We start from the raw sequence: 25,770 nt of genomic DNA on the forward strand, positions 1-25,770 counted from the left end.
TCAGATGCTTTTGTCAATGTTCGCTCTCCGGTACTGCCATGGAGTGACTTCTAATGTATTTTAGTGTAAGTCACACCCAAATAGCCCATGGCAAAATAGAGAGACCTAAATATTCCTTTGGGTTGATCAGATATTAGATTGACAATGTCTCTAGAACATGGTGGAAAAATCTAGCGCAGTGGTTCTTAACCTGTGGTACGGGGACCCCCTGGGGGTCAGCGACTCCTGATAAAAAATAAATATTAACAGATTAATAAAGTGTATATAAATGAAGAAGCAAAATATACAACTGAAAATGTTACAACTTTAAATTAGTATCCTCAGATGGATTAGTAGGAGCAGTGCAAGTGCATTAAGCAGAATATATTATGGATTAGTGCCCTCAATTCAGTTTAGAAAAGCTCTACCCTCCCTACTAAAATGTTGATCATTTCATGTTTGTTTGCACATTAAATAGAATATTTCATTTTTCATGTGTATTTGTTTGATGAATGCTTTTTTCTGTATTTTCTGTGTATAGTTTCAGTTCGAATGATTGACAATGCTTAGGCCGGGTCCCCAGCTTCCACTAGTGACTCAGTGGGGGTCCCTGGTTTCCAATTGTGATTCAGCGGGGGCCCAGTAATGATTAAGTGAAGGTGCACAGAAGTCAAAATCTAGATCTAGAGCAAAGGCAGCTGATGGCTTAAATGCTTTTGGTCAGTCTTTCAAAATATACGAAACGTTGGTCATGAAGGACTCAAGCACCATAGAGGTCAAACCCAATAAAGGATACATTAAGTCAAGGGTGTGGAGTATGGTGGCCTTCCCCCATAAAGAAAAGGGAAATGAAGGAAGAAATGAAATTAAGAATTCCCTAATAATATCAGTGATTCATGCAAAATCAACAATAAAACTGCAAATCTCAATATTAAACATCCGAGAATATTCATCCATAATTGATCTCAAAGCAAAAAGTAGATACATGTGAAGTTTAAACTCAGATGCGAACCCCAGCTCAAGAATAAGAGCTTTTATGGGACAACTTTAATTGGGAATTACTGGGATACATTTATTAGGGTTTTCTGTTTTAGTCATTGCTGTCCTCTTCTGACAGCAGCAAACCAGAACCAGTGGCTTCAGCTTTGCAGGCTGAGAATGTTTGGAACCTGCTTAAAGGTTTTAGTTCTCTGAAGCTGGGTCCAGTTGCTAGTCAGATACGCTCAAGTTGAGAAGGTGCCATGGCAACTTCCCTGAACCAAGAATATCATGAACGCAGACAGGCATGGGCTGGGTGGGATTGGATTAGAAGGGAAGTTCCCTTCCACACTACCCTTCTGTGACCCAACAAACTTTCTGCCAGTGACCATCGATTAATCAATATACAGCATCTACCCAACCATCCGAATTCGCAACACACCCCAAAGAAGCTTCACAACATCCCACATGCTGCTATCTCCATCCACTAAAGGTAGACACTCACCCAAGAGGTGTTTCATTATGGCCTGGTTGTGCTCCCAGAGGTCGTTGAAGGTACCCCATCGTGAATGGCCATCGGGCACTGGGTTTGCCTTGATCCACCCTCCGCATGCGTAACTGAAGAAGTCCTCGCAGGGATCCACCGTCCGATCCAGTGAGCGCAAGATGGAACTGGTGACGGAGATGCATGCTTCAGACAGGCATACACGGGACTCTAACATGGATAGAAAGAAGGGACAATGGTGAGGGTAAGGAGGTAGAGAATCTGGGCTTATCCTGCCATTAGCAGATGGTAAAAACAAACCTTAATAATGCGCATTTATGAACAAAGTACTGAAGCTCGCCTTACCTGTAAGCAGATCTTCATATCGCTTGCAAATTTCCCTTGCAGTAATTTTGTGGGTGCTACAATGCTTGCCAGTGGCTATAGATTTAGCTAACAGACCGGTGCCATGAGATTCCGCTTGCACTACTGAATGGGCTGGCATGATCAGCTATATCAAAGAACTAATATAAAGTCATACAATGTATTAAGTAAGAAGATCTGGTCTACTCCTCTGGTCAAATAAAGGTTCTGGGATTAAGTAAATTAAGAGTGGGGTCAATTAAGAGTTGAGTCCTATGGATGGGGGCATTGGAGAACCCCTGGTTGTGAGAGAAGTCACTAATTAAACAAAAGCAACACTCATTTAAGCCTTAGAAAGGGAAGGTATAAGGATAGGAAATCGCAAGAGCAGACTGAAAAGTTGCTTAAATGGAAGAGACTATTTTTTTCTTGAGAAGTAATGGTAAAATGCTACATAGAATTCTTTCCGACTACAGAAGCACAAACCAGGGCCATCCAGCCCAATCACTAAATGTGAATGGCCCTTCTATATAGAACAAATTGTCCAAGCCTCTCCTCCAGCCACCGAAGGAGATCTTGTTAGGATTACAGACAAGAACATCACTAGACCACAGGCAAAAATACTCTGCCATTCTTATACCCCCTCTCAAGAACATTTTGCAGCCTAGCCTCCATTTTACACTTATCGAAAGTGTAGAAAAAATACATCCAAGACACAAGCATTTAAAAATAGGATTATGTGAATAATCCTGGATCAATTGTTTTTAATGTGATATAAAATGTAAATCTGAAGACATGAATGCGTGGAGTGTATATGGAAAAACATATATAATTAGGGGTATTGTACATTTATGCATTATAATCAACTGTGGTGAAATGTATACATTTTGACAAATTACATTTTTGAAACTGAAAAACAATATACAAAAGAATTGCTTAGGAAATCCAATATTTTTACTGAAAGTTGACTTGATCACATATCAATCCATATTTGTCAGACATATGAATTCTTATAGATCCAATATAATGCAGAAGCCATGATATATTCCAAAAAATATATTCTTTATTCTTCACAAAAATCAAACTGCAGCCCAGCCAACGCTTTTCGTCTCGACAACGGATTTCATCAGCGTTCAGAGATTTTAGTGTTTCCTAATGAGCAACTTTAAATCACACAGAAGGGGCTGAATAGTGAGTGGGATCACTCAAGGTTCATTCAAAATTCCTTATGGATTCTTCCTGGATAAGTGTAAACCAGAGAAGGGAGAAGGCCATGTTAAGCAGAAAGATGCGGCATCCCATCCATACGAATTCTTCTCATGAGTAAACACTAAGAAACCTCCAAACCCTGATGAAGTCCCTTGTTGGGGCGAAACTCGTTGGCTGGGCTGCAGTTTGATGTTGTGAAGATATATCATGGCTCCTGCGTTCTACTGGATCTATAAGAAGAATTCATATGTTTGAATAATCTGGATGAATATCTGATTAAGTGAACTTTCAGTAAAAATACTGGATTTCCTAAGCACTCCCTTTCGTATATGGTTTCACTTTGGTAAATGATTTCGAAGCAGTAGTGACCATTAGAAGGTTGAGTGCTATTGCATACATTATAACAATACAAAATCCCTGTACGCAGTTACATTTTTGAAATGGTTAATAAATACATCAATATGAAAGTAAAATAATGACTAATGGTTATTTCTTTTATGACGTCGTATGGTGTTAATGACAATATAATCTAGGAGAAATACAGGTCTAGCTGGGGGAGGGGGGGGGGGGGGGGTGTTCTTCTTGTTCATTGCTTCAGCTAAAAGCCAGAAGACGTATGCGAACAGAGCCAAGAAAGCGCCCACATTCCAAGTCTTCAACTTTTGATGAGGCTACATAATTCTGGACCTACCCCGTGCCCACAGGAACCAACTACACCCCCAAAAATCACGTCGGCTGACTTATTCTAGAGAAACTTGAATAAACCATGAATTGCTCGGTCTGAAAAATCTTCTCTGTCTGGAATAGTTGAGTTTTCTACTTCAGGTTCTGCAGCGTCTCACCGGATTAAGCCCAGGTTGATTCGACTTGTACCAGCCTTAAAGAGCAGGCGGGAGGTAGCCACATTGTCAGTCTGAAATTTGCTTTGACTGACCAGAAAACCTGTGAGATCCTACTCTCTATATATTGCATAAGGTTCAATGAGCTGTCAGTTCTATGTGGAAGGCTTATTTAGCAGTCAGTCCAATGCAGAAGGCTCATGTAGCAGTCCGTTCTATATGAACGGCAAGGATCCAGGCCCACACTGAATACAGAGTCAGGTGTGTCACATTCCTACCTTACTAAGGACATGAGCAGCTCATCCTGATGGATTAAAAACCTGTTAGTTGAGATTACAGCCAATCTCCCCCATCGGACAGGGATTTACATACATAGACCCTGAGGAAGCTAGCCAATGTGGAGAAATGTTATAGGTCTTTTCCAAAACTGCCATTTTGGCAAGCATACACTGTCCCCAACCTTACAATTGCCCTCAAGGAAGTCCCTTTCGGCCCCCATCCCATGCCAGAACACACATGCTTTGCAACTTTACTGCATAATTTGGGGTTGTATCCTGTTGATAAGAGTCAACCCGATTATGGAATGATTTGCGCCATTTATCTAGTCCCTGCAGTGCCAAGGATATGCATGCTTGAAATGGCAGATGGACCCTAACCTTCCATCCAGTCCCCAGATCAAGCCAATGGTCCAGTCTGCGCTTGGGGACCCTTGGGTGCCCATGGATTCTTGGGTGACCCCCCCCCCCATCCCCACTAGAATATTTTGACTGTGACTAGCCAGTTTAGAGGTGCGCATATCCTAACCCTTGTAGCCTATGGCATCCTGCTGTGGGTGCCTTCACCATCTATATAGAGACCAGTTGAGCTTTACACTGATCTCGTCGCTGGTGACAGCGCCCATTATTCCCACAAGCTCCGACTAACCAACTCACAGAAGGCCTGTGTACCGGACAAAGATTGTTAGAACTGGCCTTTGGCACTCTGAACCAACTGATGGGCTTCAATTGGACATCATTTCAGTTTTGGTGGTGGTTTTTGCACCTATGTATTTTTGGGAGTATTAAAGCTTAACACTTTTAGTAATGCAGCAGGCACAGTGGCACTGGGGCCTTCTGGTCACCAACTATTGCATTTCACTACTCAGCCAGCAGACAGGCAGCACTTTCCTTGTTTTTACCAGGGTGTAAAACACCCTTGCTATGCCACTGCCGATAGTGAGAAACTAGGTTATTCAAAGCAGTGGCCCAGCGCTGGTGCCCTTAAGCCACCCATGCCAAATGAGTACCCACAACCGATACTGCCTATTGACCACGGTTTTCCCCCAGACTCTACCTCAGCATGAACGTTCCCACCATCCTGTGGTAAGCTGCTGGCAAAGGACACAAACTGGCATGCTTCAGAAACTGGAACCTCCTAGTGGAGGACTAATTTGCTGGCTCCCGCAACAATTAACGGGCTGCGCGTGGGAAGGAGAAGCTGTGGTGTTCATTGTCTGAGACGTGTCTGGATACCTAGGATCTGAGACGACCCTCCATATCCACGCAACATATGTAAACAGGAAGTGCTGTGACAAATTAAGGAGCTTACTCTGACCCTGACTCGCCTGAAAAGTGTACTGACTCGTAGCCCTGGGCTGTTTGATAGAGGGACTCAGTCAATTATTCCAACAACAAAAGACTGTTGGACACTGCAAGGATTAAAGCCTAGAGCTGGATGTAGAAGCTGCCACCACCCCAGCTTTTTTTTTTTTTACCTATTCCCTGCAAACCTACGACTGACTTTTCACCTTGATTAAGGTGCAAACTGCAAGTGACCCCAACCTGCCAACCCTCTAGGTCATGGAAGCGCCTAAGGCACCAGACCAGCTGATCTAGCAAGTGCTGGTGAGTATCCAGGGCAATGCCCACCCCCTGGCCATCATGATGGCCCAAACCCAATGACTGGAGCCTCAGAGTGAATGCTCAGCATGCTGGCTCGACCTGGAATGGATTTATGTTCCTGTCCTTTCCAGAGCACACATGCTCTGCCGGCACAGGCATGGAGTCTGGAACCGTGAACCTGTGGGATACACTCACCCACACCTTTTGCCACTGCCAGGCTGTGTGATGGTCCAGCAACTGAGAGCCTGTGTACAAGAGTGAGTAACCTGTAATACAAGTGCTTTACTGGCAGCACCTAACCACTAAAAAGCCATGAGCCGTGGATGGACATCTACGTAATGGAACCAGAATTACTGCTGTGATATATTCGTGTAGAGTGGATCTGCTTCCCAGATACTGAGCTTCTTAGCACTGCACAAAGGCCAAAAAAAGGATGCCGAATCATAACGATGCAAATCAAAAAGGTGGGGGGAGGGGAGGGGGCAGAGTTCTGTGAAGATGAGGGCTGGAGGCTTAGGAAGGCCAAAGAGGATCCAAGCCTAGTCTACCTGAGGAACAATAACACCTAAAGAGCTTGTTGCTACGGACTTTGTTGGCCAGTGATCAAGAGCGTATACGCCCGAAACACGTTTGGCCTGATTTTGTTTTTGGCCACTTGCTGTTCTTTGCAGATCAATAAAGAATGGAATCTGCCGCTGAGCGCATCTTCGTCCTAGGGACAAACCTCTTTCAAGGACCATGGATAAAGTACAAGACCCTGACTGCAGGAGGAGTAGTGAGCAACACACATCTTAAAGGAGGAGGCGCTTAACTACAGGTGGCGAGTGACTGAGCCAGTGCAGATCCGGGCTCTTTTACTCCAGCTTGGATGGCTGAAGGAGGTAATCAGGCATGCCTGGAAGCAGTGAATGGCAGCAGTCCAAACAGGACAGTACGAGTACAGTAGACTGGACTAGGTTGCAGAAAGCAGGACAACTTCTGGAGTACTTTCGGGAGAAAGAACAAGCATCTGCAACGCAATAGGTCTCGATTTACGCAAGATTGAGCTATAGGCATTGTAAGTGACAATACCTTTTATTTAGATTTTGGTTTTTAAAACATAAATAAAAGGCATTGTCATTTACAATGCCAATAGCTTAAACTCTCGCAATTGCAAGACCTATTGCATTCCAAATGCTTGCAGGCATCGCCAAGTTGTCCCCTTCTGTCTTCCATGGCCCCTGAAGAGCTCCCAGTTTGCTATGAGTTAAATAAACAATCCGGTGGTCACAACTACCCACGAGAGGCCCTCCTTCAATAAGAGAAATTCATTAAAGAAAATAGCGCTTACAGACTAAAGAAGACTAAACATACTGTGAAGGAAAAGGACCAGTCCTCATGAAAGGTTACAAATGAAGACAAGGCGGTACTAAGGAAGGACTAACAAGCCTAATCACAAATCCTAAGCCAGCATTTAAGAAGGACAATGACAAGCCAATGATAAATATGGGTGGAGAGTGGGCGGGGCTTCAAATACTTACTCCAATACAGCATGGCTCGCAGAGCAGGGCACGCGCTGCCCAGGCTAGACTTAAATATGCAGAGGTTTACTTGCATACATGCTCATGAAAAGGTCAAGTCAGGAGAAGGACCGATACCAGCTTGGCACCTGTCGTCAGACCAGTGAGAAACAGTTTTCTGTAAGACAAGGACCTGTTTCACTAGAGTTGTGATTCTAACGTAATGGATTTATGCAAGGTGGATGCTGTAGGCAAGCACAGATGAAATATTCACTGACTGGGTGCCTCGTCCACATAGGCAGTCATCTAGGTGAGCCATGGTCTGCCAAGGCAGACATTGAACCAGGATCTAGTTCGTCACTCAATGACTGATTAAAACAAGCATTTGCGCATAGCCAACAGATCGGGCTTTTGTGAGAGCTATTAACTTAGCCAAAGTCTTCTAGCTATGTTGTGGAAAAGCACAACTGCTGTGCAGCAAAGTTAAAAGTATTTTTTTTAAAGCGCTGTAAAAGTTATTGAAAAAGCACTTGGACGCAGGAAGGTAAAACAAATTGCAAGACGAGGCATCGTCCTTTTTGTTTATTTATGGCTGGTGGGTGGGTGCAACACAGACAACGGGAGGGTCGGGGGAAGGGAAGAAGCAACACAATGGGAAGAAGCCAAAATAGTAAAATAGTACTCCAACTACAGCGACAGCAGTGGAAGGACCCTACTCAAGATGAAGTAATCTGTACTTTGCGTGTGATACAGCCTCATGATATTTTGAGAGACAGGCTTGTATATAGTGGAATCACAAACAAGGCACTGGCCTGGATCACATCCTTTTTGGAAAACAGGCAACCGATAGTAACATTGGGAAGTTACAAATCTAAAGAAAAACGGTCATCAGGGGTCCCCCAGGGTTCATCCCTGAGCCAAACTCTTTTTAATCTTTACATGACACCGCTCCTTACTTTGATGGCCTGTTAGAAATTTACTCCGCTCCCACACCGGTAAGGGTTGGTGGTAACGGGGTACTTCCCAGACATACACTGTGGTAGCTTGGCTCGAGTGGTCAGGAATCAGGCTCCGTGCTAAGCATACGACATACCCATACAATAACCATGCGTGCATCCGTATCAAAAACGACTACACCGTAAAAATTATGAAAATATCTTTCTTTATCTTCTTTTTCTCTTAGTTGCTGATTAGATAAATAAATAACAATCACAATATACAAACTTTAAATAGTGCAGGTCAAATAAATACTGGCTTAATGATTCAATAAATAGGGGTGATCATAAATAATGAGGGCATAAATATAAGTGCAATACATACAGGCAATTAAATATTCTGAGGCAATAAATACTGTAAACCATTAAATATTGTGCATCAATAAATACTGTGGACCAATAAATACAGTGAAGCAATAAATAGGTTAAATACAATAAATACAGTGCCCCTAATAAATAATTAAAAGCTGACAGTGACACTCATAGAATCAGATCACATTTGAATTCCTAAGGGCTGATTTGGCCCAGGCACAGCTTGTGGGGATGTGGAAGGCTTGAGGGTGTCTACTCCCTGGCTTGGACAAGGCTGAGGCCTAAACTGAGGTAGATCAAGGGGGGAATACCAGAGACCTGGCTCTCTCACTCTACACAACCCCTCTAGATTAGTCCCAGCTCACCCCTGGCACAGTCCAGCTGGTTCCAGCACCTCTCTAACCCCTAGAGTAGTCTCTTAGGATTCCACAGGGCCTTTGGCGCCCTCTATTCCACTTACTGCCCTTTTTCTGTTGTTCCGACGCCGCTGGAGTCGTGTCGACGCCGTGAGGCGGATCCGGTTCGACGTCGGCGGCCTCGGCACAATGTCAGTTCCTGACGACGCCGGTAGGCGGCTCCGGTTCGATGTCGGCGGCCTCGGCTCGATCTCGACCTCCGATTCGATGGCGTCGGGCAGTCTTTACTCGATGTCGACTTCGGGCGGCTCCGGTCCGATGGCGACCTCAGCTTCGATGACGTCGGCCGGCCTTGGCTCGATGTCGACTTCCGGCGACTCCGGAGTGCGATCCTCACTCCCGACCTCCGGTGCTCCTCTCCTCAGGTTTCCGTCGACTCCGGAGTGCGACCTCCACTCCCGACCTCCGGCACGCTTCTCTCAGGTTCCGGCGACTCCGGAGTGCGATCCTCACTCCCGACCTCCGGTACACTTCACCTCGGTCTCCGGCGACTCCGGAGGGCGGACTTCACTCCCCCGTCGACACCGCTCACTCGACCTTGGTTAACTTCCACCTCGACCTCTGGTACACCTCACGTCCTCCGTCGGCGCCCTCTCACGATCTCTGGCGGCTCTGGGCACGACGTCTGCTTCTCCAGTCAGCGCCGCTTCTCCACCTCAGGCTCCAGGTCTCCAGGCTACTCGACGTCCGGCTCCAGGGAGACCAGTATCCAGGTCAGGTACTTGCTTTCTTGACTTCTAAGGCCTGTTCCTGCTGTCCAGGTCCTTAGGATGGTTTCCTTTGCTTCTTCCCACACAGGGCTCCAGGCTGGGCTCAGTCAGTAGGGACTAGTATCACGGGTGGGTTTATGGACCCCACTCCAGGCACAAGTTTCCACCCCTGCTGCCTCACTCCTTCCTCCTTCGGGTTTCTGCTGCTCACTCTTCACCAGTCAGGTGCCAACTGCCAGCTCCAACTGCCAACTCTCTGTCTTAGCTTCCCAACATTCTAAACCGCCTCCAACGGTCACAGGGTTCTGGAATGTTCTGGAAGGTGCTAGTAGGTTCCAGTGGATGCTGGTGATGTCACAGGTGGCCACCATTTTGTGCTCCAGGCCCTCAGACAGAAGTTTCAGGGGTAGCTAAAATGGCTCCCTGAATCTGCAGCAACACGAAAAAGTCTGGTGGTTCCCAAAAAGGAAAAATTCAAATAGGGTTTGAGGCAAAAGTGGGACAAAATAAATAATGATGAGGAGGGACCACCCAAAGGGCTGACAGGTCTAACACGCGTCCCCCCCAGCTGAAAGTGGGGAGAGCTACCCAATCCCTTGGGAGTTCTCATCACTAAGGCGGAAATACCTTGAGAGACCGTCTGCATTGGCGTGGTCCACTCCAGGCCGATGTTCCACCTGAAAGTCCATTCCCTGTAGGGAAATAGACCACCTCAACAACTTGGGATTCTCCCCCTTCATTTGCATCAGCCAACGAAGGGGTCTGTGGTCGGTCTGAACCAGGAAGTGCGAGCCAAACAGGTATGGCCGCAACTTCTTCAGAGCCCATACCACTGCAAAGGCTTCACGCTCTATTGCACTCCACTTCTGTTCCCTGGGAAGTAGTCTCCGGGATAGGAAGACCACGGGTTGATCCAGACCCTCTTCGTTGAGTTGCGATAACACTGCCCCAATGCCATGTTCCGATGCATCTGTCTGGACAATGAACTCCTTGGAAAAGTCTGGGGCCCTTAAGACCGGGGCCTCGCACATGGCTTTCTTCAATCTCACAAAGGCTTGCTGACAAACCTCCGTCCAGACTACCCGTCGAGGTTGTTTCTTGGACGTGAGCTCCGTGAGGGGGGCTACGATGGTACCGTATCCCTTCACGAAGCGGCGGTAGTATCCCGTGAGGCCCAAAAATGCTCAGACCTCAGTCTGTCTTGGGGGGTTCCCAGGCCATGATGGCCTCGATCTTCGCCTGGAGGGGCTGCACCGCTCCCCTACCCACCAAGTGTCCAAGGTACACTACCGACCCCTGCCCGATCTGGCACTTGCTGGCCTTGATCGTCAATCCAGCTTGTCTCAGGGCCTGGAGAACAGCTTGCAGGTGACGCAAGTGATCCTCCCAGCTGTTACTGAAGACGGCTATGTCATCCAGATAAGCAGCAGAGAAACTCTCCATTCCGGTGAGGATCTGGTTTACCAGGCGCTGAAACGTGGCAGGTGCGTTCTTGAGCCCAAAGGGCATCACACAGAACTGGTAGTGGCCATTGGGCGTGGAGAAGGCTGACCTTTCCCTTGCTCCATCAGTCAAAGAGATCTGCCAGTACCCTGAAGTAAGGTCAAAGGTACTTAGATATTGGGCAGCTCCCAGCCGGTCAATCAATTCATCCGCCCTAGGGATCGGATGAGCATCAGTTTTGGTCACTGAATTCAGTCCCCGATAGTCCACACAGAACCTCAGTTCTGGTTGGGCACCCGGTGGTGCAGCTTTTGGTACTAACACCACCGGACTGGACCAGGGGCTGCTAGAAGGTTCGATCACTCCTAGCTCCAGCATCTTAGTGACTTCACTATGAATGCTGGCCTTCACCTTGTCTGACATCCGGTAGATCTTGGACTTCACAGGTGGGCTGTCTCCTGTGTCCACGTCATGGACGCACAGGTGAGTCCTACCCGGGACAAGGGAGAACAACGAAGAGTACTGCCCCAGGACCTGGCGACAGTCCTCCTGCTGTTCAGGAGTTAGAGATGGGGAGAGATTCACTCCCTCCACCGACCCATCCTTCTCTTGAGACGCAAACAAATCAGGGAGAGGCTCGCTTTCCACGTCCTCTCCTCCGTCAGTCACCATCATCAAGATGACTTCGGGCCTCTCGTGGTGGGGTTTGAGGCGGTTGGCATGCAGCACCCGCAGGGGCTGACGAGGGGTCTTCAGGTCCACCAAGTAGGTAGCCTTACCCTTCTTCTCCAACACCTCAAAGGGTCCTGACCAGCGATCCTGGAGGGCACTAAGCTCTCCTGGTTCGATCACCCACACCTTCTGGCCAGGCTCCAACTCCACCGGGTGAGCATTGTGGTCATACCACGCCTTCATCACTGCTTGGCTGGCTTCCAAGTTGTCAGAAGCTTGCTTCCACAACGTAGCCATTTGGCTCCGGAAGGCCAGCATGTAGCTCACCACATCCTGGGGAAGCTTTCTGGGAGTTCTTTCCCATCCGTCTCTCATCAGGTTGAGAGGTCCACGTACAGGGTGCCCATACAGAAGCTCGAAGGGGCTGAAGCCCACTCCCTTCTGTGGCACTTCCCTGTAGGAAAAAAGTAAACAGGGTAGGAGGACGTCCCATTTCCTCCGCAGGCTTTCAGGCAGACTTCTGATCATGCCCTTCAAGGTTTTGTTAAACCTCTCCACCAGACCATTGGTCTGGGGGTGGTAAGGAGTGGTGAACCGGTATGTCACTCCACACTCCTTCCACATGGCCCGCATGTACGCTGACATGAAGTTGGTCCCCGTCGGACACAACTTCCTTGGGAAAACCCACTCGGGTAAAGATTCCCATCAGGGCCCTAGCCACAACAGGTGCTGTTATGGTCCTCAGAGGTATTGCCTCTGGGTACCGTGTGGCATGATCCACCAGAACCAGGATAAACCTGTGACCAGCTGTAGTCGGTGGATCTAACGGACCCACAATGTCGATGCCCACCCTTTCAAAGGGGGTGCTAACGACAGGAAGTGGTTCCAGGGGAGCTTTCAGCTTCACCCCTGTTTTCCCACTGGCTTGGCAAGACACACATGTCCGGCAGTAGGTATCGGACGACACTTTCATCTGAGGCCAATAAAAGTGTGGGACAAGACGGGCGAAGGTCTTGTCTTGCCCCAGGTGTCCTGCCAATGGTATCTCGTGAGCCAACTCCAGAAGGAAGGCTCGATAACGTTGAGGGACTACCAAGGCTCGTGACGATCCGTGTAGGGGTGCCTTGGGTTCACTGTAGAGGAGGCCATCCTCCCAGTAAACACTGTAGTTCCCTTCAACGTTCCCTGCTGCCTGGGCTTCGGCCTGTCGCCTCAGCCCCTCAAGGGTAGGGCACTCCCTCTGGCCCTGGCAGAATTCCTCCCTGGACGGGCCTCCCTCCACGTGCCACTCGGCCGGGATGGGTAGGTCCTCCAGGTTGGTAACGTCCCCCACCGCAGACTCCTGGTCCACCACCTCCGGTGGCCTATCCGTCCTACGGGGTGTGGACGCCGAGGCAGGCTCCTCCTGTCCTCGGTTCTTCCCTTGACTGGCAGCCGGCTGGGCCTTTGTTCCAGGCTCCAGCCGAAATGAACTCCCTCTTCGGGTAGTCGCGGACCTTGTGCTAACACAGGCCCAGTCAGGTGTACCCAGCATCTCAGTGTGAGTCCGGTATTCCACCTCCTTCCAAGCGTTGTGCTCCATGTCATTCCCCAGCAGACAATCGACTGGCACGGCAGGGCTTACGGCAACTCGAAGTGAACCTGCAAACCCCCCCCATTCAAAGGGAACCTCGGCCACTGGATAGTGGCCTGTTCTGCCGTCAGCCATCGCGGCGGGGTGGAGTACATCGGGAATTACCTGCTCTGGAGACACCAGTTGGCTACGCACCATAGTCATACTGGCTCCTGTGTCTCTCAGAGCCTCCCCTCTTTGGCCGTTGATGGTGACCCACTGCCCATACTTTGCGGTATTTGCGGGCACCTGGATCTTGGGAACCATCTCCCGTTCTCCCAGGGACACTAAAGTGACACCCGCCCACTCCCTTCCCTTAATTAAAGGCATCTCCTCCCCGAGCACTACACTAGCTACTCCGGGGGTCTTTCCTCCAGTGGGAGGGGGTGGTCGTTTCAAGCACTTCGGATCTCCTTTATAGTGTCCAACGCCACCGCACTCATAGCAATGGACAACCCTTGGCTGCTGACTCTGGCCAGGATTAGGGTTTCTGGGTGGGTTAGCCCTGGGGGTGAATCCTGTTCCCTTCCCTTGGAAGTTATTTTGGGGGCCTTTGGAGAACTCCTTTTTCTTTTCCCCTCCCTCTTTCTTCTGGGGGGCGCCCTGTCCGGCCTTTTGAGTATCCCCTCCAGTCCCCCTTGTGGACACCCGGGTACTAGCCCAAATGTCCGCCTCCTCAGCAAGCTTCCGGGGATTGGTCAGCTTGCTAACCACCAGGTGTTGCCGCAGTTCAGGGAAACATTTCTCAAGCAGGTGTTCCTTCAGTACAAGGTCAAACAACCCCTCGTAGTTCCTCACTTCACTGCCCGGAATCCAACCCTCTAGTGCCTTCTTTGCATAGTCCAGGAAGTCCACCCAATTCTGTGTGCCCAGTTTGTGACTACCCCATAACTTCTGTCTGTACTTTTCGGGTGTTAGTCCAAACTTTCTTATGAGCGCCAGTTTCATGGTGGGGTAGTGGGTCTGCTCATCCTCTTCGAGGGCCAATAAAGCATCCCTACCAGCTGGAGGCATGTACTTGTACAATCCCCCTCCCCAGTACTTCTCTGGAACCCCATGGGCCCTCAACGAGACCTCATAGGCCGCTAGCCACTTGGCGATATCATCACCCACCCCATAGCTAGCTACTATGTCCTTTGGCAGGTAGGGTTTGGGTTCCCTGGTGAACTCTTGTTCTTTGCTGCCACCGTTAGGTACAGGGTGTGCCCCGATTCTCAGGATCTGAAGATCTATTTCTTTCAGCCTTATCTCATGAGCCATCCTCTGTTCCTCCTTCTCTTTTTCCAGCCTTGCTAAGTCCCATGTGAGCTGCCTTTTCTCCCTCCGGTCTGTTAACTCCACTTCAGACAAGCCACCGCTAGAGGCACTGCTGCCCTTCCTGGAAAGTGTCCTGGGCCCCGCTGACAGGTTCCCCACCTCCGGTTGGTACAAACCAGCTCCCTCACTGTCGGGCTCTCTATCCCTGTCCTCCTCCTCAGCCTTGCTTTCTCGTCGTGCCTCCCCCCAAGCCCTTAAGCTGGTTTGGAGTGCACCCTTCTTTGCTCCTGGGGGACAATACACCCCCTCCCGCTGACAGAACTCCCTGAGTTGGGCCACAGTGTACGTTTCTAAATTTTCTAGTACAAACTCCATCTTGCCCACTCAGGTCAGAGGACAGTTATTTGCAGTAACAATGCAGGGGGGTACCTTTAATAATACCTCCTCCCACCACCAGAGTAAATTTGGAAAAAACAAAAACCCACAATTAGGAAGGCCGCTTTGAGAAAACTCCCGGTGTAGGCCTATGGACTACCCACAGTTATTGTTGAGTATGCGTAGGCACAGCTCTATCCCACCGCTGAACACCAAGTATGTTAGAAATTTACTCCGCTCCCACACCGGTAAGGGTTGGTGGTAACGGGGTACTTCCCAGACATACACTGTGGTAGCTTGGCTCGAGTGGTCAGGAATCAGGCTCCGTGCTAAGCATACGACATACCCATACAATAACCATGCGTGCATCCGTTCCAAAAACGACTCTACACCGTAAACATTATGAAAATATCTTTCTTTATCTTCTTTTTCTCTTAGTTGCTGATTAGATAAATAAATAACAATCACAATATACAAACTTTAAATAGTGCAGGTCAAATAAATACTGGCTTAATGATTCAATAAATAGGGGTGATCATAAATAATGAGGGCATAAATATAAGTGCAATACATACAGGCAATTAAATATTCTGAGGCAATAAATACTGTAAACCATTAAATATTGTGCATCAATAAATACTGTGGACCAATAAATACAGTGAAGCAATAAATAGGTTAAATACAATAAATACAGTGCCCCTAATAAATAATTAAAAGCTGACAGTGACACTCATAGAATCAGATCACATTTGAATTCCTAAGGGCTGATTTGGCCCAGGCACAGCTTGTGGGGATGTGGAAGGCTTGGGGATGTGGAAGGCTTGAGGGTGTCTACTCCCTGGCTTGGACAAGGCTGAGGCCTAAACTGAGGTAGATCAAGGGGGGGAATACCAGAGACCTGGCCCTCTCACTCTACACAACCCCTCTAGATTAGTCCCAGCTCACCCCAGGCACAGTCCAGCTGGTTCCAGCACCTCTCTAACCCCTAGAGTAGTCTCTTAGGATTCCACAGGGCCTTTGGCGCCCTCTATTCCACTTACTGCCCTTTTTCTGTTGTTCAGACGCCGCTGGAGTCGTGTCAACGCCGTGAGGCGGATCCGGTTCGACGTCGGCGGCCTCGGCACAATGTCAGTTCCTGACGACGCCGGTAGGCGGCTCCGGTTCGATGTCGGCGGCCTCGGCTCGATCTCGACCTCCGATTCGATGGCGTCGGGCAGTCTTTACTCGATGTCGACTTCGGGCGGCTCCGGTCCGATGGCGACCTCAGCTTCGATGACGTCGGCCGGCCTTGGCTCGATGTCGACTTCCGGCGACTCCGGAGTGCGATCCTCACTCCCGACCTCCGGTGCTCCTCTCCTCAGGTTTCCGTCGACTCCGGAGTGAGACCTCCACTCCCGACCTCCGGCACGCTTCTCTCAGGTTCCGGTGACTCCGGAGTGCGATCCTCACTCCCGACCTCCGGTACACTTCACCTCGGTCTCCGGCGACTCCGGAGGGCGGACTTCACTCCCCCGTCGACACCGCTCACTCGACCTTGGTTAACTTCCACCTCGACCTCTGGTACACCTCACGTCCTCCGTCGGCGCCCTCTCACGATCTCTGGCGGCTCTGGGCACGACGTCTGCTTCTCCAGTCAGCGCCGCTTCTCCACCTCAGGCTCCAGGTCTCCAGGCTACTCGACGTCCGGCTCCAGGGAGACCAGTATCCAGGTCAGGTACTTGCTTTCTTGACTTCTAAGGCCTGTTCCTGCTGTCCAGGTCCTTAGGATGGTTTTCTTTGCTTCTTCCCACACAGGGCTCCAGGCTGGGCTCAGTCAGTAGGGACTAGTATCACGGGTGGGTTTATGGACCCCACTCCAGGCACAAGTTTCCACCCATGCTGCCTCACTCCTTCCTCCTTCGGGTTTCTGCTGCTCACTCTTCACCAGTCAGGTGCCAACTGCCAGCTCTCTGTCTTAGCTTCCCAACATTCTAAACCGCCTCCAACGGTCACAGGGTTCTGGAATGTTCTGGAAGGTGCTAGTAGGTTCCAGTGGATGCTGGTGATGTCACAGGTGGCCACCATTTTGTGCTCCAGGCCCTCAGACAGAAGTTTCAGGGGTAGCTAAAATGGCTCCCTGAATCTGCAGCAACACGAAAAAGTCTGGTGGTTCCCAAAAAGGAAAAATTCAAATAGGGTTTGAGGCAAAAGTGGGACAAAATAAATAATGATGAGGGACCACCCAAAGGGCTGACAGGTCTAACATGGCCACATTGGACATTGAATCCATTGCATATGCAGACGACACACAGCCGATTCTTACCCTTGTTAAAAATTCTACAGCAGCTGAACAGACGTTTCACCACTGTCTAACGGCAGCGATGGATTGGATGAAACTCAATCATCTCAAATGTAACAGCTCAAAAACAGAAATCATGCGGATGGAAAATCCAACTCTTTTTTTGCCCAAACAGTGGTGGCCCTCAAATTCGGCCCCACCCCCAAACAGTAGCTACTGTGAGAAATTTAGGAATCCAATTCGATCTCGCACTATCTTTTCACAAGCAAACCCTTGCTGCGGCAGGCATATGTTTTCAAACGATAAAAACCAGCAGAAAATTCTTTAATCTTCTGCAGGTACCCGCTAGGAAAACTGTTGCAGTAGCCTTAATCTTATCATGTCTGGATTACTAGAATAGCCTGTACACAGGAATTAAAAAGACAGTCCTCAAAAGATTAAAGGTTGTCCAGAATGCGGCAGCAAGGTTGGTACTCAAATGGCCTAAAGACTCTTCCTCAGCAGCAGCACTCAGAACTCTTCACTGGCTGCCTATTCATAAAAGGATTCTTTTCAAAATCCTAACCATCATATACAAGGCCACAAGGGCAACAGGACCAGGATACCCAAGATATAGAATTAGACCATATACCACCAAACGCATCCTGTGGTAATCTTCAGGGAACTTTTTAGCAGTCCCCTCTTTCCAGTTGAAATCTACAGGGGGTAAGGCAATGGCTGTTTTGGGGACCAAAGCCTGGAATTCCCTGCCCACCCAACTGAGAAATACACAAACGGAACTCCTGTTAAAAAAACGTCTAAAAACATGGCTTTTCGCCACCCCAGATCACACTGTTTTATCTCTCATCTAATACTTTCTTCTGTTTTCTTAACTAAGCTTTGCCCCACTACAGATCTTTAGATGTTTTATTCGCCGCTAGCGCCAAGATGTTCCTTGGAGTGAACGGTGCGCTTTAGAAAAACTCATTCATTCATTCATACATACATACATACTTGGGGTATGCTTCTGAGGAAAAACGAGGAAGTGAAGCAGGTACGCAGTGCCCAACTGAGAAGTAGAAAATAAGAGTGACAATGAAGCTAACAAATGGTTAGCAGTGGGTGGGCCCGAAGCCCCTTCTTGTATACAATATCTCCTAGAAGTGAGAGCGCATGCGTTGTCGCAGGCTAGACCTAAAAAAACGCTACCTGGCTCACTGTCTTACGCTAGTGCTGCAGTACAAAGTTACTGGAAACCCCTTTGGGACATAAGGACTAAGCAACATGGTAGATACTGCAGTTGTTTGGTGTTTTAGTGCATAACGCACTATTTTATTCTAACGGAACAACCAAGTTATTTTCACTAAAAAACAATGGACAAAGTCAATTTAAAAAGTATGGCCTATGACGACAGATAAAAGGTGCCATACAAGTTCTTGTGTTTGATGTTTTAGTGTGTAACGCACTGTTTTATTCTAACTGAACAACCAAGTTATTTTCACTTACTTTTAAATTGACTTTGTCAACTTTTGTATAGCCTATGGTGACAGATAAAGGTGCTATAGAAGCCGTTAATTAAAATATCCTGCTGGCTTTGTTTAGTTTGATTTTGGCCAGTGAGACTCCCATTTTTACATTGTCAAGCACAAGATTGCATTTACCGGCCTAGACACCACAAAACAATTTATTTTCTTGCCCCTCCCTTGTGCCCTCTTTCTCCCAGACCTCCCCCTCTCCTTAAGTCCCTAAAGTTCCATCGCCTTGGTTACAGACACGCTAGGCCTGTGGCAAACTTGGTTCCTTCACTGGGCCACTCACAGCTCGCAATTTCCTGCCCTTAGCAGTAATCAGACGCCTTGGAAGGGTCAAGTTGGGGGCACCAGCCGAGGAATGTGCGTTCTGTTTTCCTTCTATGCGGTCCACAAGATGGGACAACGCATGCAACCCATTTAAGCTCTAGCCTTTTGGAGTCGTTGGCTTTGGACAGCGATTTCACTCAATAGTGTTGCAGGGAATGTCCAGTTCTGTACCTTCAACTTACTCTGCAATAGAGTAGTTCTATTTCCATCCAAAGACCATTTCTTTGGGCAACTGTGAGAGGCAGAAGTTAGTAATCCAGTCCCCTATGGGAACGAGCATTTGCAATGCAATAGGTCTCGCATTTGTGAGAGTTTAAATTATGGCATTGTAAATGGCAATGCATTATCTGTTTTAAAAACTAACACATAAATAAAAGGCATTGTCATTTTAAATGCCAATAGCTCAAACTCTCGTTAATGTGAGACTGACAATGTCCCGTGCTGCTTGGAAAGTGAAAGAGCGCATTGCACGCTGAATGTTGCAGGACAGCATGTCGTGAATGCAGTAGGACAAAACTCATTAAAGAAAATAGTGCTTACAGACTAAATAAAGCACCCTGTGTAACAACAAGTAAAAGGGCCAGTCCTCATGGGAGGTTAAAAATGAAGACAAGGTAGTACTAAGGGGGGGACTAACAAGCCTACTAACAAATCAGAAGCCAGCATTTACAAAGGACAATGACACAAATCAATGAAAGATATGGGCAGGGAGTGGGCGGAGCTTCAAATCCATACTCTAATACAGCACGCATCGCAGAGCAGCGCATGCACTGCTCAGGCTCCACCTAAAAAACGACGCCTGCGTCATTCTATAGGTGTGCATGTGTAATGATGAACGTGCATGACGTAATCACGCATGCACTGATCTTCACTTGACACAGTAGCTACAGTCACATCATCAGACTTGTATTACACCTCAAGGCTAATATCAATCACAATATCTTTCAGGCTTATTCCATTTCATACTGCACTCCACAGGACTGCCAACCTCAGTGAGGCATTCCAGCACGAGACAGCACTACAACCCAATGCCCCACACTTTCACCCCATACTGCCAGCCCATCACCATCATACGATCATCCCAACACTACTGCCCATGGCCTCCTCTCCACCCATCTCAACAGCACACCACCATCCCATCACTACACAGCTACCGGCCACTACTAGAGAAACACCTCACAGTAGGACTCTACCACCCAGCACCCTCACACTGCCACATACCACTACTATACTGCCCTTCCCATTCTTACCTGAAATGATCTCACCATCATCACACTTAGCACATACATTGCCACCTGCATCCACTCTATTCCACACCTGTGCACTATCACCCCATACCACTGAACTACTGCCGCAACATGATGTCTGTACCACCCTCATCAATCAATAACATACCAGCTAAAATACCGCCAGGAACCACCCCCACACAACACCACACGATCAACCCATCAACGCCACCACACCTCACAGAATCATGAGTTCATCCACCACACTGAGCAGTGTGGTCTCAATACTAAGAGAACAAAGGTCCCACTCACACCACTGTGCTACCACCTCCCACCACTACATTACACTACTACCACAAAGGCACTATCATCTAACTGCAGCACATGACCAGCCCCCAACCACCTCTGTGCTACCCCTTTTACCCCTGAATGACCAAGTCATAGCAGCAAATGACCCCCCACCGCTGCTCTACCACCCCTATCAGTATTCTGTGGCCCCCACACCACAGGCAGATTGTGCTTGAGGTACGGCAGAAAAACAAATCATAGTATCTCTATATTACAATACCACAACAACAACACACAGTCCAAAACAGACCACCAATATCACAATCCCCCCCCAATACAACCACAATAACATCACAAAACATCAAATATAAGAACAGAAAATAACAACAAAATACAATCAAATAAGGATAGAGCAACACGTCACAGTAGTAACAATAATAACAGAAAACACACAACCTGTTGAAAAAAACACACCACAACACTTTTCAACAACACAAAATGACAGAATACAAAAGCAGCAACGCAGTATACCAACAAAACTCATTACCACAACACACTGCTACAAAACACAAAAGTGAACCACTAATACATCACAAGAGCCACACAAGAGCACAATAACGCAGCAAAACACGCAATACAAAACACAAAAACGCAGTTGTATTACATAATTATGCTGTGTTAGGATGTGTTAGTCTGTGGTGGGTTTTTCTGTACTGTTGTGTTGTGGTTAAGTTATGGGTGTTTGTTGTATCGTTTTGATGTATTGTGTTGAGTGTTCAGCTGGAACTCTTGTGCATTTTTTGGAAGGCTGATAAAATCAGTCACTGTGTTGGAAGGGAGTGCATTGATTCTGTAACATGCCTTGTGTGTTTAGCAAGGTAGTGGGAATGAGTATGCATGTGTTTGCTGCAGACACAATGTTGTGGTGGTTTGTGCTTGGTGTGTGCTTATAGTGTTCTATGGATCATTGTTTGCATGCATGTGGAGGTATATATAATATGGGTGTCAGGTGCATTAGGGTGACTACCCCAAAAAAAGACTGCAGGCCCTGGCATCATGATGGCAGTTTTTGGCACCGTGGTGGTAATTCTTGGCATCATTTGGTATCCATTACAGGTCTGTGCTCACCCGGAGCACGGTGCTGGCTTGGGCACACTGGCAGCCATTCTTGGCATACTGTAGACTCTGGTGGCGTGAAAATGGCCTCTTCTGCACAATGCGCCCACTGGCATAACAGCGGAGGTAATTCTGCATAGATTGTGGGCAGTTTGACACAACGGTACCCTACCACGTTGAGTCCCACTGGCCTTGCATTAGTGATTCGTACTGTTTTATTGGCATTGTTATTTCTTTTAAAGCCTCGGCCGATAAGGCTGATGTAACCTATCTGCATCCATGCATGTAGGCACGCACTCGCCCGCCCAAGTGAGCATCCTTCGAGGCACTCCCTTACTCAACCATTCATCTATGGACTCACTTATTCAACCATCTGCATACTCACCCACCCATTAAACGATTCATCCATGTAGTCACTCACTCTGTTCATCTATGGACTCACTTATTCAACCATCTGCGGACTTACGCACCCATTTAACGATCCATCCATGCGCTTGCTCGGTCATGCATAAATATATCCAGTGACTCATCCAAGTTTGTACACATTCTCCCATTCATCCACTCGCACGCTTGCCAGAAGCGAGTTCTCAGTAGATAGTCACGCCTATTGGGTGTGCCTGTCGTAGATCCTCAAGTCCCTCTGTTGAAGCAGGTTTGCGCTTTAGTGGATTCACTGTAAATGAGGTCAGAAACAGAATTTTTGGGTGCATTTTATCCACTTAACGTATACCCTAGGATGGTCACAATTCCTCCCTCGGCCTCGGGGGTGAGTCCAGGCTGACCACAGCGTCTCCCTGTATTTCCCTGTGACCTTGGCCGGATCACCATTAGCTCTCCGATGACAAATAACCAGTGTCGTTATGGAGAATGCGACCACATCATTGGGCCTTTGTGGTGGCACTGTTCCAATCACAGCTCCTCCCTGGTCTCCTAGTGTGATCCTGGGCTGACCAGACAACCAACTTGGTCTGATCACCCCCCTCCTTCCTCAACGAGGCTGCGCGCCCCCTACATAGCGCTGTTTTGCGGGCTTCTGTCTGACCGTCTGACACTTAGACATGCACTCCGACTTTCTGGTCTCGGTGGGGTCTGTGAATAATCAAAGCCTTCCTAATCCCCAGTCTCACTATGACCATTGGTCGGACACTTGTAGCATCCTCAACTCCAATTTTTCCTTGACCCTGCGCATATTCTGTATCCCCGTGATCATAGGCTAATCACAGCGTTGCTGTTGTTTTACGGTGTGATCGTGGACTAATCAGTCTTTTGCTGTAGCTGTATGAAGGAGTTCATCACTTGTATCGCGGTGTGATCAGGGGCAGTATTATAAAACATCGCTAATAAAACATCGCACCACTGTTTATTTGTCCCAAAAATGCACACAACGAACGCAGAGAGTGTTTACTCATAAGCGCAAGCATGTGAGCAAAATATCCAGTCAGGGTGGGCGGGATCTAAGGGAGATAGGGTGGACACAAACCCCGCTTCCAACGAAGCCAGACACAGAACCAACGACAATAGATCTCGCCAAGGCCATGACTTGGAATTCACACATAAGTTCAGCTCTCAACTATTACAGGTCTATACAATATTCTCACCCAGGGACCGTATTATAGAAGTGCCCCTGGGGTGCAACGGGCGTTTGAGAACGCTTTGCGCACCCCCAGGAAACTTTGGTATTAGACAAGGGATCGCAGACGCTTGTGTGTCCCCTTCTGTAATACTGAAAGCGCTGGCCACACAGCACCAGCGCTCCCTCAAGAGGGCGTTCCGTCTTTCGAATGGGGACGTAGACCGATGCAAACAAGAGAATTCCTTTGACTCTGCGCCCGCCCCGTATTACAGGTGCGGGCGCAGAGGCAAAGAAGCACTCAGGAGGCCACTGACAGTGCGCCACCTAAAAGCTGGCGCACTGTCAGTGCACCCCCGACAGGGGGAAAGAGGGTCCCCATGGTCCCCCAGACATCCTCTTGCAGGCGGGTGCAGTCACTCGCTGCACCTGCCTGCAAGGGGAATCTAATGCCATTTGAAAGGGCAGGCTGGTTGCAGCGCGCACTGTGAAAACGCGGTTCGGCTTCAAAGCAGCCACTCCATTTTTCACGTGCATGCGACGGCCCAGAGGGCCGCAAGAGTTCGCGGCTGCCCTGGGGGCAGTGCATTCACCCTAATACAGCGCATTTTCCTGGATTGCACCGGGCGCACATTTTGAAAAGTGTGCCTGGCGCAATCAAGGAAAATGTGCCATATGTGTAAATACCACCCCAGTCCACTTGTTTTTGGTTTACATTCTGTAACTTGCATTCTATTTTTCTTTCACAGTCTGGAGTTAGCTAAGACTTTTTGATTTTACTAAAATCATAAGTAGGATATACTTATGGGGATATTTAGCCAGCTCTCTTCATCCACTGGTCTACTAATGTGTCTTTCACATGTTTCCTCTGCGCACTACAGCATAGAGCATGGAGAACTGGTTCAGCCATTGGCTAGCTTCATTGTGAGGGACGACATTCTGTCTTTTAACTAAGAGCACCTTTACACACAAACTAGCGCCCTGAAGTGCCTCGGACTATTATGGAAATGCGTGCTTTTTGTGAGCAAAATCTTTTTTTGCTTTTAGCCTATTATTTAAATTGAGAAAGGTCCAGTAGCATCCACAAAGTTAAGCAAACACCATGACAAAACAAGCACTGACAAAGCTAAAAAGCTAGTGCCAATGCCAGACATACTGGCTTTACAAATGCTTGTTTTTACAATGAGGACTGCTAGTCCAGAATGTAAACTAAAAACCTGGATGTGGAGCTAGAAAACTAGAGATCTATGCAGAGCATGAGTAAGGGGTGCGAGACATGACTGAGTGGGCAATAGCAGAAGCGGGACAAATTAAGTAGACTGGACTAGATGCCTAGTCATGCTGAAAAACTGACAGACAACGTCCGGGTCTGGACGCCAATGCAGAGCAAGACATAAGAATCCTCAGACAAGGCAGCTGAGAACAATCTACGGTCTTTATACTGCAGGCTGACAATTGAAACGGCAAGGCAGCCAAGACTAAAACAAACTATAACCAGTGAAAGTATGGGACGTAGTGGGATTGATTGCACTGGAGCAAGGAATAAATGCCATGATATAGGGAGAACTGACTGCGCCATGGATGGCTGCGAAGAGCAGGGTGTGGGGAGGGGGGGGGGGGACGGGGACGCGGGACCAGTTGGAACACGAATGTGACACCTGTGCTCCCAGACCCCAATACTAAATCATTGTGATGACAAATGGATCCCTACAATGCGGTTGGATTGTAGATGTACTGTCAATGTTGGAATTTGGTTCGTGGAAGAACAAATAAAAGCTATAATTTTAAAAGTATGCATCGGCGGATAATACAGACGTGAAGACAGGTCTTCAGAAAATGTCTGCGACTGAAGAAGGTCTGGTTATTCCTTCTGCAGTGCCTTGTTGCTACTTGGACAAATCCATCCAGATATTCCGAGAAAAGGCTTTGTTTAAATTAATTCCTATGAGAGGAAAGAGCAGGAGTTAACAAATTGCAGAAGAGACTGATCGCTTGTGGCACACCAATGATCAAGGAAAAAGTTGCTACGCCTACCCGCCAGGACGGGAAAGCTCCTTCCCACAGAGACATGGTAGAAAAATGTACTGCGGCAGCAAGCCTCAGATTGCAAAGGAGTACACGTGGAGAAATGGTGGGCCTGTTTAGTACCATCTTCCGCACACGATCTACAGCAGTCTAAATTTAATCTGGCTATTGAATGGAATCCAGTTTGGCTATGGTGCGACAACCATCCACACTCTACGACAAAGGTTAGACAGCAGTAGAGATGGACAATCCGTAGATCGAGCACTGATGCACTCCTGCAGCAGGTTGTTGACATCGATCTTCGAAGAAATTAGGACCACCCTTGGACTGTGGGAAGTTTACTGTGGTGGATGTGTGTCCTTGCTCCTCTCAGCTGTGTCTTCTCAAAAAAGGACAAAGCTGCGCA

General features: G+C 48.0%; 1 protein-coding gene across 3 annotated transcripts in view; it reads right to left on the reverse strand.

The window, feature by feature from the left end:
* Positions 1 to 25,770, reverse strand: part of ECE1 (endothelin converting enzyme 1) — a 398,159-nt gene that overhangs the window by 153,309 nt on the left and 219,080 nt on the right. For all 3 annotated transcript variants that reach the window (XM_085608988.1, XM_085608989.1, XM_085608987.1), the window contains one exon: positions 1,463 to 1,672. In XM_085608988.1, the coding sequence (XP_085465114.1) occupies positions 1,463 to 1,672 (210 nt within the window). The remainder of the gene's footprint in view (positions 1 to 1,462; positions 1,673 to 25,770) is intronic.

This window comes from Triturus cristatus, chromosome 1_2, assembly GCF_964204655.1.
Source record: "Triturus cristatus chromosome 1_2, aTriCri1.1, whole genome shotgun sequence".
NCBI lineage: Eukaryota > Metazoa > Chordata > Amphibia > Caudata > Salamandridae > Triturus > Triturus cristatus.